Source organism: Panicum hallii, chromosome 9 (assembly GCF_002211085.1).
Source record: "Panicum hallii strain FIL2 chromosome 9, PHallii_v3.1, whole genome shotgun sequence".
Lineage (NCBI taxonomy): Eukaryota > Viridiplantae > Streptophyta > Magnoliopsida > Poales > Poaceae > Panicum > Panicum hallii.
Window position 1 is genome coordinate 12,955,265 of NC_038050.1, and position 12,350 is coordinate 12,967,614.

The 12,350-nt window shown below is 51.4% G+C and overlaps 1 protein-coding gene and 2 pseudogenes across 1 annotated transcript; 2 read left to right on the forward strand and 1 right to left on the reverse strand.

The window, feature by feature from the left end:
• Nucleotides 1-121: 121 nt before the first annotated feature.
• On the forward strand, nt 122-3,815 carry LOC112874378 (E3 ubiquitin-protein ligase WAV3-like). Its single transcript, XM_025937666.1, has 2 exons — nt 122-2,880; nt 3,659-3,815. The coding sequence occupies exon 1, from the start codon at nt 883-885 to the stop codon at nt 2,806-2,808; it is 1,926 nt and encodes a 641-aa protein (XP_025793451.1). The 5' UTR covers nt 122-882; the 3' UTR covers nt 2,809-2,880; nt 3,659-3,815.
• A 1,185-nt stretch (nt 3,816-5,000) lies between these two features.
• LOC112872794 lies at nt 5,001-6,539 on the forward strand (annotated as a pseudogene).
• A 2,281-nt stretch (nt 6,540-8,820) lies between these two features.
• Nucleotides 8,821-9,618, reverse strand: LOC112877277 (annotated as a pseudogene).
• Nucleotides 9,619-12,350: the final 2,732 nt, after the last annotated feature.

Below are 12,350 nucleotides of genomic sequence, written 5' to 3' on the forward strand. Positions count from 1 at the left end.
TCAGCGTTCTTGTACCTGCAGCCTGCTCAGTTTTGAAGTTAGGTTTTTGCTGTGTCCATGTGCAGATCAAGCAGGTCTTTTTTTTTTGGATCTTGAGTACAATTTCCTGAAGCCTTTTTCAGGTGACTTTCTGAAAGCTTTTTTGCATGAGATGAAAATCAGTGATGAAGGGTAGTTTCCTCAGGAACAGGGAGAAAGTTGGAAAGGGTGGTGTTCCCCACCCCACCGCATCAGCTGCTGTTAACCATCTGTTCAGCGGCCATGGCGGTTCAAGCCTGCAACTACCAACATAACAATGTCGGTGCATTTCTGTTTGGCAATTTGGCTTGCGTATAAATTATGATGTTGACGGCAGCGCTATTCTGCATCAGCAACGATTCCTTCCCTTATATTGGAATGAACAACTGATGATCTGAGAGGAAATCAAAAGAAGCAGAACCATCAAGGAGATGTGAGGAGATCAGGAGATTCTTGCCTGCTCCTATGGAACTGTACTGTTTCTTAGGAATGAAATTCATGCCGTTCAAACATGCTCTCAGGTAAGTCGCGGGCACGCAAGCACGAATGGATGGTCGTGGATTGTTGTCCAGTCATTGACCGGCCATCCATTCTAGAAAAGATTAACAAGGGGGCTTAGTCAACAAGAGCAGGATTAAAGAAAATTGCGGCGACCAGCTGCAAACCCAGCGTGCAGGCTGCACCGCAGCTGCCGGGTTCAATGCGTAGCGTGCGTGGACGCGGCACCCACACGGAGAACACATCGTCTGATCACCGTCGTCGTGTTGCTGTCAGCTCCGTCACAGCTCAGAAATCCGCATCAGAATTTCTGTTTTTGATTACTTTTCTTTTGTGGAAAAGACAAGGAGAGGGCGAAGCCCGGAAATGGAGAGCAGCTCGTGCCATGGCGACACGCGCCGGAGCCGCGGCCGCAGCGGCGGCGGCGGGGGTAGTACCAGCGGGCAGGCCATCTTCACTGCGGAGTGGTCCCACCAGTTCCATTCCCGCTGCGTCTCCGACTCAGGGAGCGCCCCGAACGGCCGCCCGCCCAGCAGCGCCCGGTGGCGCGAGCTGCCGTCCCTCCGCACCACGAACTCGTCGCCGCGCCAGCCGCCGCCGCCGCCCGTCGCGTTGGCCGCGCCGGCGTCCCAGCCGTTCTTCCGGCCCATGGAGCCGCGGGTGTTCGACGACGACGACCCGGTGGACCGGACGCCTCGGGCGATGCGTGAGGACCAGCACCGCGGCGCAGGCGCGGCGGAGGCATCCGACGGAGGAGCAGTGGCCCTCGCCACGCACTGCGAGTACTCGGCCCTCGCGAGGGACGCGTCCACCGACGACTTCGCCGTGCTGGTGCACGCCAGGGCACCCGGGATCGCCGGGGCTGGCGGGGCGGCGGCGCCGCGCGCGCCGCTGGACCTGGTGACCGTGCTCGACGTGAGCGGCAGCATGGTGGGCACCAAGCTCGCGCTGCTGAAGCAGGCCATGGGGTTCGTCATCGACAACCTTGGCCCCCGGGACCGCCTCTGCGTCGTGTCCTTCTCCTCCGGCGCGTGCCGCCTCATGCGGCTCGCGCGCATGTCGGACGCCGGGAAGGCCCTGGCGAGGCGCGCCGTGGAGTCCCTCAAGGCGGGCGGCGGCACCAACATCGGGGAGGCGCTCCGCAGGGCCGCCAAGGTGATCGACGAGCGCATGCACCGGAACGCCGTCGCCAGCGTCGTGCTCCTCTCGGACGGGCAGGACACGTACACCGTGCCGAGGCGCGGCGGCTACGGTGGCCGCGACGCCAACTACGACGCGCTCGTGCCGCCTTCCTTCGCGTACGACGGTGACGGGAGGCGTTCGGCCCCCGTCCACACGTTCGGCTTCGGCACGGACCACGACGCGGCGGCGATGCACACCATCGCCGAGGCCACCGGCGGGACGTTCTCCTTCATCGAGGACGAGGCGGCCATCCAGGACGCGTTCGCGCAGTGCATCGGCGGGCTCCTCTCCGTCGCCGTGCAGGAGCTGCGCGTTGACATCGCGTGCGTGCACCCGGGCGTGCGCGTCCGCGCGATCAAGTCCGGCAGCTACGCGAGCCACGTCGAAGCCGACGGCCGCGCCGCTACCATCGACGTCGGCGAGCTCTACGCGGACGAGGAGAGGCGCCTCTTGCTGTTCCTGCACGTGCCGAGGGCCCGCGCCGCGGACGACGCGACGCGCCTGGTCAGAGCGGCCTGCGCCTACCGCGACACGGCCACCGGACGGGGCAAAAGCGTCGCCGGCGAGGACGCGGTGGTGCTGAGGCCATGGGGCGCCGTGACCGCGGGGCGCTCCGTCGAAGTCGAGCGCGAGCGCGTCCGGGCGGAGGCGACGGACGGCATCGCCGCGGCCCGGGCGGAGGCGGAGCGTGGTGCGCACGCGGAGGCGGTGGAGATCCTCCGCAGCCGGCAGCGCTCCGTGGCGCGGTCCGCCGCGGCGCGGGCGGGGGACTCCGCGTGCCTGGCGCTGTCGCGCGAGCTGCGGGAGATGCGCGCGCGCGTGGCGGACCGGCAGCGGTACGAGCTGTCCGGGCGCGCGTACGTGCTCGCCGGGCTGAGCTCGCACGCGCAGCAGCGCGCCACGTCGCGGCAGATGGTGTCCGGCGGCGGGGCGGAGACGCTGGGCGGCGGTTGGACGGCGGAGGAGCGCAGCGTGGCCTTGGCTACGGCGGGAGCCACGACGTCGTACATGACGCCGGCGATGCTGGACATGCTGGACCGGTCGCGGAGGTCGCGGGAGCTGCTGCAGCGCCGCCAACAACCGACGCAAGAACGGCGAAGAACATTTTGAGCGCACGGAGGAAGCAGGGCTTTTGTGATTGTGATGTGATGCCTTCTGATTGTTAATTCCGAACGAGAATGACTTGGAGGTACTAATGAGTATTGCAATAGAAGTTTAAAAGTGGAGCAGCAGAAGATACATATAAGTATCACCATGGCTACAATGACACCTAATTAATGATTTTAGTCTCCCGGCGTGAACGAAGATGTATGCCATTGCCATTGTTAGCGAGGAAGAAACGGGAGTTGTTTTCGTGGACTCGTTCGACACTAGTAGAGGGAAGGTTGGGGAATAATTGGGAGGTGGTGGGAAGAGTTGCCAGCGCCGAGCAGCGAGTGGGCAGGGTTGGCAGCGGTGGAGACGGAGCACGGTCTTGACTCTCGAGTACTGTGAATTGTATGGCATTAGCTTTATCCACGTAAAATCTTTTAAGGATGCTGAGGATGGATAGATGAAGCTAAGACAATGAAATTGGTTGTTTTGTATAGTAACCGTCTCATAAAGCTAAAATTTAGGAGCTCTCACGTCCTCTCCTTACGTGTACCGGAAGCTGTCGAAATACCATTCTGTGTCTTCTCATCTGCTATGGTTTGGTTGGAGAAGATTTTTTTTCTCGAATCCGCAGAAGAGTTGTACATTTTTATATTAAGAAGAAAGAGTTTGAACAAATTACAACGCACGGTCGTGTGGCACACACCGGCACAAGCCCCTGAACGATATATTACACGAAAGATCAACCTAGGAAAGAACCCCAACAAAGCTAAGACTACTCCGCACAAAAGAGACGACCTAGGATCTTAGCGCCCGCCATGATCCAATTATCTCCCTCGAGCTTGATCATGTGACATACCATATAGGGCTGTAGGGCATGAAACAGATCCAAACCTTACATTTCATGCTTTTCAGTTTGCACTAGAATCAAATTGGCATCTTTGGTGGAGGCGCGCCAATCGTTGCTGAACCGAACGCGGTAGTAGTTTGCCAGATTGCAAATTCATCGAGCTGAGCTTGCTGCTGTTGGCATCTTTCATGGCTGATACCTTGAAAGGTCTGGTGTTGCATTATTGAAAGCATAAAGCCACTATGGTCAGTTAAGTACTTGTGTTAGTTACAGTCGTGGCTACGAAGATGGTTTCAGGTTTATGAACATGTATTATTTCTTTTAGACCGAGGGGTTGTTTGGATTCGGATGAGTAAACTTCAGTCCCGTCGTATCGGATGTTTGGATTAATTACTAAATATAAGTTAACTATAAAACTAATTATATAAATGGAGACTAATTCACGAGACGAATCTATTAAATTTAATTAATCTATTATTAGCACATATTTACTGTAGCACAACATTACAACATTACCAAATAATAGACTAAGTAGGTTTAATGAATTCATCTCGCAAATTAGCTTCCATTTATGCAATTAATTTGGTAATTAGTTTATATTTAATACTTCTAATCAGTGTCCAAACATCAAACACACTGTGAAAGCTGCATCTGTACGATTCGGTTTGTTTTTTCATCTCTGAACCAAGCAGAAAGGTTACGGGAATGTGGGATGGGCGGATGGGAGTAGGACGAGTGTGCAGGATGTCGTCACGTATGTTTAGATCAATATAGATGGCAGCTCGCGAGATGGGGGAGCAGGAGGATAAGGTTTTGGTAGTTTAGTGGTAAGAGAAGGGGAAAAAAAGGAAGGTATTTTTAGATGTCAGCTCGCGAGGATGGAGGAGCAGAGGAGGGTAAGGTTTTGGTAGTTTGGTGGTACGAAAAGGAAAAAAAAAGGGAAAGGAGGGTATGAATCTGGACCTTGATCCGACGGCCCAAACAATTGATCGGCGGTTACGCACGCGTCCAGGAAACTCGCGCTGCACGTCTCCGTTTGGACCCATCTATATAAGCGCACCGTTTGGGCCTGCCGTCCCGTCTTCTCACAACGCCGTCGCAAGCAATCAAGCGAAAACCCTAGCACTGCGTAATAATTTGCACCACATCGATCTCGTGGCCGCTTCCATGGCTAGCGCGACCGCCGACCCGTGCGCCATCTGCCTCGGCGAGATCAGCCGCGGCCAGGCCGTCTTCGTGGCCGAGTGCTCCCACACCTTCCACCACCGCTGCATCTCCGACTGTTAACCGCGACTGCCCGCTCTGCAAGGCCACGTGGCGCGACGTGCCGGCCGTCGAACAACCTGTCCCCGCGCCGGCGATGCCGCCGCCCCGCGCGTACGCCGACGACGATCCGGTGGCGCAGGCCGCCGTCCAGGCGCCCGAGGTCGGAGAGATGGCGCTGAAGACGCACTGCGAGTTCCCGCCCGTCGCGAGGGACGCGTCCTGCGACAGCTTCGCTGTGCTCGTGCACGCCACGGCGCCGGGGGCCGCCGCCGCGGACGCGGAGGCGCCCCGCGCGCCGCTTGACCTCGTGACGGTGCTCGACGTCAGCGGCAGCATGACCGGCAACAAGCTGGCGCTGCCGAAGCAGGCCATGCGTTTCGTCATCGACAACCTCGCCCCGCCGACCGTCTTAGCGTCGTTTCCTTCTCGCACAGAGCGGACCGCAGGATCAGGCTCGTCCGCATGTCGGACGACGGGAAGGCCTCAACGAAGCGCGCCGTGGAGTCCCTGGTCGCCGGTGGCAGCACGAACATCGGCTCGGGCCTCCATGTGGCATCCGAGGTGCTCGCCGACCGCCGCTACAGGAATGCCGTGACCAGCGTCATCCTTCTCTCCGACGGGCAGGACACCTGCATCCGGCACCGGGACTTCACGGAACTCGTGCCGCTTCCGTTCAGGGCCGCCGTCAACCGGCCCGGGCCGATCCACACGTTCGGCTTCGGCTCGGATCACGACGCGGCGGCGATGCACACCGTCGCGGAGGTGACGGGCGGCATTCTCCTTCATCGAGAACCTGGCGGTCATCCAGGACTCGTTCGCGCAGTGCATCGGCGGGCTCCTCTCGGTCGTCGAGCAGGACGCGCGCGTCGTCGTCGAGTGCGCGCACCCGGGCGTGCGCGTCCGGGAGGTCAAGTCTGGCCGCTACGAGAGCCGCATCGACGCCGACGGACGCGCCGCCTCGGTGGAAGTCGGCGAGCTCTACGCCGAGGAGGAGAGGCGCTTCCTGCTGTTCGTGGACGTGCCCGTGGCCGAAGCCACAGAAGACGCCACCCAGCTGGTCAAGGTGAGATGCACGTACCGGGAAGTGGCGACCGGGCGGGCGGCCGTCGTCGGCGACGACGCCGTCGTCCAGAGGCCGGCTGAGGTGACCGACCCCGAAGCGTCCGTGGAGGTGGAGCGGGAGCGCGTCCGCGTGGCCGCGGCCGAGGAAATCGCCGCGGCACGGGCAGCAGCCGAGCGATGCGCCTTCGAGGAGGCCGGAAGGATACTCCACGGCCAGCTCTATCGCGTGCACGTGTCGTTGGAGTCGGCGCCGGGCGGGAACCCGATGCTCGACGTGCTGGAGGAGGAGCTGGAAGAGCTCGAGGAATGCATGGAGGACGAGGAGGAGTACGAAAGGGTGGGGCGCGCGCGCGTGCTCAAAGGTCTGAGCTCCCACGCGCAGCAACGCGCCTCCTATGTGGCTGTTCGGAAGCGGTCTGCAAGTAAGCGAGAACGCGAACGCGCGCCGCAGCCGTACATGACCACGACGATGGAAAGCATGGTGAAGAAGTCGCAGAAGTTGCGGGAGGAGCATCCGACGTCGCCGCCACCTCTGCCGGAGAAGAGGAAGCGTGGAAGTGATCGAAGTTGATCATCCAGTGATGACGAAGAAGAAGAGGAGGGCAGTTTATTAGTTTTTGGAACACCACGAGCTGGTGGTGAAAGTTAATTAGGATGGTTTGTGGTTTGCATAATTTTCAAGTCTGGATGATTTAGGTGCTGTGCTCTTTTGGTTAGGTGGTATTAATGAGTTTATTAGAGAGACAAATCAATACGATTATTAGTTGCTTCAATTTCAATTATGTCAGATTTTTTTTCGTCTACGGTCCTTGTGAAATTGATTGGTGCGAAGCACTTTGAAAGCAATTTGCAATCCGTTTTTTTGTCTACAGTACTGGTCAAGTAAGAAGTTTCTGGTTCAGGGATTGTAAAGTGCATTACAGAGAGTTAACAGTTCCGTGTTTTATACAAGTAACCGGAAACCGGCTATTTCAGAACCGATCTCTCTCCCGACTGCAATCGCATTGCTAGACCTCCAATTCCCTATTAAAGTTTAACCTTAGCTGCTGCAGTTGTACTCGCAAAGTCGCAAGAGAGAAGTCCCTTGATAGAACAAACAGAAATTAAATGGGCCATACCAATTGATGGAACCCCGTGGATAAATTGAGACGGCCCTGAAGAACCTGGTGCAACTAAACTTCACTTAATTTGTCAATAGCACAATAAAATTACATATTGTAAATATAATTGTCACTTGCTCTTAAAAAGGTATGTAAGTTTAGCACATTAGGCCGGGAATAATCCAGGTCGCGGCCAGGGCCATTGGCTGTATATGGGCCTGTTTGGTTTCACTTACCTGAGAATCGCTTATCTGAGAATCAATATTTTCTGATAATCCGCTGTCTGAAGAATCTGTTGTCTGAAGAATCTGGGCTGTTTGGCAATCCTGATTATTTCTACTGGATTGTCTGTTCTGACTGTAAAATGACCTATGTGCCCCTGAGTCCTGTAATAGCTCATTTTGATCGGATTTCTCTACCATTTTCAATTCTAAGTATATTATTAGGACCAAAATTTTGTTATAGTATAATTATAGTCATAAAACACCCAATAATGATAAAATAAACTAATAAATAATAGTCATGATGAATATAGATTAATAAGTAATACAATTTTACAATGATATTCAAGACATCATAGAGGCAGCAATAGCATCACGAAAGGCACCCATATCAATGTCATCTCCTGAAGCACTAGCATCGATCATGGTAGGTTCGCTGCCACCGGTAGCATTATCTTGCACATCGGAGTTAAAATCTGGATCTTCATTGGTATTTTCTCTAACAAAATTGTGAAGAGCCATGCATGCAACTATAATTTTTAATTGTTTGGTAATAGAATATCCAGGCAAGTGCAACAAGATACGCCACTTCATCTTCAACACTCCAAATGAACGTTCAATCACATTTCTAAGTGATGAATGTGCTTGATTGAACATTTCTTTTTCTCCCACTGGTTGGTGATGTTGCCATTCCGAAACATGATACCTTTGTCCCTTATAAGGTGCAAGATACCCTTTTCTATTAGGATATCCGGAGTCTACAAGATAATACTTTCCATTGGGAGGCTTCGGGAATTGGTTCTGGTACGTAAGTAGAGTATCCAAAAATACTCGAGTGTCATGTACGGACCCAGGCCAGCCAGTGACAACAAATGTAAATCTCATATCAAAGTCACAAACAGCCATGACATTTTATGAATTATACCCATGCCTACCAATATATTTTGGTTGTTCAGATGCCGGAACAGTGACTTCTATATGCGTGCCATCGATGGCACCAATACAATCTTTGAAATGAGACCAAAACCTTGCTTCTTGCAACTTAGGGTGAATTGTTCCAAACTGTGGATCCTTTGGCCTAATATTGTGAAAAGCCAGTCCCATAATAGCATCTACAACTTCATCAACCTTTCTACTAATTGTTTCCAATGAGTGTTTGAACCTATTCTTAACTTGCCTAAATGATTGAGGACCACCACACATCCACAAAAATATGGCTAATGCTTTCTTCGTACACACTTTTCGACTTGATTTCAACCCATAATTCTGTACCAATGTGTCATGGAGACGTAGAAAAACTGACCTTGACATTCTAAACATATCATAGCAGTCAACTGGATCCGCTAGAGTTAGCTCAACCCATTGGATCCCAGTCAAAACATAAATTATCAGGAATTGGTGCCTTCCTACCAGTTGATCCAGATCCCATGCACTCGAAAGCCAAATACGCCACCAGAAAATCATCATCCGAGTCACTCATCTATGATAATAAATAAATAAATAAATAAATACATGAATCATATACCACACATACAATATATAATATCATTATACCTACCATACAAATGGAAATTATTGTCTCTCAAGCATACAACACAGGCAAGCTATTATGTCTTAAGCAAACAACAAATAGGAATAAAATTTCTCAAGCAAACAACAAATAGAAATTAATTGTCTCAAACAAACACACTAGTGCTTCTTACTATCTTCCCATGCCCTCCTTAGCCAATTTAACCTCCCATTTGATGTCTTTAAAGTAATGAACACATCACGGTACTCTTTCTTTATAAGAAGTTGTGTGGCGTAGTAATGTTCATCACTGCCTTCTTCAGCCCCATCCTTGATCACTTGATCCAACATGTTACCAATTTCCTCCCTAACACTGTCAACAACATTTTAGGTGGCTGAATTATTGCTACTTTCAGCTTTCTTCTTATATGCTTCCACTAAACGCTTCATACACTGATCCCTAAAGGTCTTCTTCTTCTTTCCCTTGGGGGATAATGGAGCTGGCCTCTTGCCTAAAGTTGGAGTGACATCTGCGGGAGTAGGGACCTGCCCTTCCCTCTCTAACTCACTGTTATTCTGACCACCATCATCTTCTTGGCCACCACCTTCTCCATTCGAAGGAACAAATGATGTTTCGTTTGTAACACTAATAGCTTCAAACATAATCCGCATTTGCTCCTCATGCTCAAGTGGTGCATCCTTAAAGTATATACAACCGGGCATAGCCTGAAAAGGTAAGGTAATAACCTTGTAAATTGAAACAGGTAACTTTTTGTATTTCAAAAACTAAAAATCAGAAATGTATACTCACATCATTTTGATCTTTCCACCATTTGTCTTCCGCGACGATACACCCTGCCATAGGATTCCTACCCAAGTCGGTAGCTCTCGTGTTCAATGTCTTCCATTGGGTATACCTTCTTTTAAGTGCATCCCACCTATTCTTCATTTGCCCTTCATTGTAAGGTCTCTTGGTATGTTTAAAAAACTTACGTAGAAGATTCGCATAGCCAGTGCTGTTCAAATAATGTTGGGGCCTATTGTGGGCGAGAACTTCTTCCACACAAATATCATTAAAAGTTTTGGCAGCAAATGAATCCCATTTCGCCACAACCTTCGCTCCTTTTTCCATCTACTCAAAATATAGGGTTAACATTATCACAATTCCTTGCATGTAGGACTAAATTTTCTATAGCCTGATGATATCTTATTTTTTTACTGAATATGAGCAGAGGCCAATAATTCTTATATTTTTTTTGTGTATCTTGACTACATAATTATATTACAATTATATCAAATATATGTTAAGCTCACGGATATACCAAAAGATAGACCAATATTGATTTCTAAATTTCGAGTACATTAAATAATGGATAGAACTAAATCACGAAACCATAGCAGTAGCGATGGCATCACGCAATGCACCCATATCCATGTCATCTACGAAAGCAATCCCATCATCTGTTGTAGTTTGAGTTGGATAAGGACTATCATCTTGGACATCTAATTCAAAATGCATATACCAGTAACCTACAACAATTCATCTATATAGCAAAACATGCAAAACAATCCATCTATGTAGTAAAACTAGTCAATCATCCACTTCTTGAAAGTAATAGCGAGGGAGGGAGGTATACTTACAGCTCTGAATGCAGGGGATAGCGCAGGGGCAGTGTAGGGGCAGCACAGGGGCGGCGCAGGGGCAAAGCAGGGGAGGCGCAGGGAGAGACAGGGTGGCGCAGGGGCAGCGCAGGGGTGGCGCTAGGCGCTTGCTTGCGGGCGTGGGTGTGGAACAGGGGGCAGGAGCGGTGCGTGCTATCGCCTGCTGCAGTTGCGCTAGCTACTAGCTCTCTCCCTCTTCTCTCTCCTCCCTCTCAGCGGCAGCCCTGCTCCGCGCTCTGCCTCGTGCTTCTGGTGGCGGGACAGCGCAGGGGCGGTGCAGGGAGACGGCATGGGCTGCAGCAGGGGCGGGAGAGGGCAGGGGCGGTGGCGGCGCAGATCTGGGGGAGCGACAGGGGTGGTGGCGCAGATCTGGGGGACCAACGACAGGGGCGGGACAGGGCAGGGGCGCGGCGACGGTGCTGATCCCTGGGTGGCCGGCGGTGGAGGGATGTGGAGGCCGAGCTCCGGCATGCCTCGCTGGAGCGCGAGGAGGAGGAGGGAGAGGGGGGCGGGGATGCAAAGGGCAGAGGAGGAAAAAGAGGCTCGCTTACCAGATACGCGGGCTTGGGAGCGCGTTGGGAAAAATCGTCCCCCACGTTATTTCTACAATTCCTAGTTAATTGGCTTCTGTAAGAATCGGAAAATAATTGCTGCGTTTGGGTGGGATTTTGGCTTTTTTCCATCGGTAAGTGGCTTATAATCGTATCCAAACAGGGCCTAAGAATCAGAAAATAATCGCCGCGTTTGGGTGGGATTTTGGCTTTTTTCCATCGGTAAGCGGCTTATAGTCATATCCAAACAGGGCCTATGTGAGGTTGGCTTTTGCGTAGGATTCTGTGCCAACCAATTTACAAATAAAAAAATCCGTAGTTTCAAAACTAGATGTCCAAATTAAAATCCGATTGCACCGTTATATTTTTTTCAATGAGATCTTTAAAATAAAACCACACTTGAACATATTTCGTAAAAAATTATTTTTAAAAAACAGAGCAATTTCTTTGTTATGTTGGAACGATTGTTCCGAATTTATAACAAATCATTCTACATTCATAAAAAAATATTCAAAAAAATCATCCAAACATATTTAAGTTTGGTCTTATTTTAAAGATCTTATTATATGATACATGGTGGTGCAATCAGATTTTAATTTGCATATTTGAATTGAAAGAAATAATATTTTTATATTTGTATGTAGATTTCTTCTCATCTTGAACCCTGTGTCCGGCAGACTGATCCTCTTCCGCGACTGGTTGAATCCTACGCACGCACTACTCCCAACAGCCCCCATTAGGTTGGTGGCACAGCGAAAGGGCCATTAGGCCCTCCACAGTGTGAGTGAAGCCCAAAATTATTCACCAGTGCCATATTAGAGAGAAGCTAGAACTGTTTTTACAGTTGCAACATTTAAGCATCACTCGTGGATCCCACAAACTGAAATAAAGAATTTGTATATGGGCTCCATTCATCCACTGCCCACTAGTTTGCCTAGGTGCCTAGATTTTACTTTTTCTTTCTGATCAGCAGGGTATCGGTGCACCTAAAAGTATCGTTGCTAAAAATTTTAGCACAGGCATTGTAGGCTGCAGCGTAGAGAGTGATGCCTCAATGTTTTCTTTCCTATTCGAGCATCACCCCGGAGCACAGTATGGTCGTTTATATGGGCTGGTTTGACGATCCGCTGGGTCGACCGCTCAAGGCCCATGTTGCCGGCAACAGAACCAGGAAACAAATACATTTTCCGAAGGATTTTTTTCCAACTTAACTTCCAATGTTTGAGATTCGTACGGGAAATCTCATCCATCGGATCCAATCGCCTCCTTCCTTTTCCACCCTGTGTGCTGGCGCACCGCCACGGCTGGCCATCGCGTCGACCGAAGTGAGAGCTAGGGG

What these genes read in the sequence shown, in the direction of transcription:
- LOC112874378 (XM_025937666.1), top strand. Translation starts at nt 883, where the DNA reads ATGGAGAGCAGCTCGTGCCATGGCGACACGCGCCGGAGCCGCGGCCGC.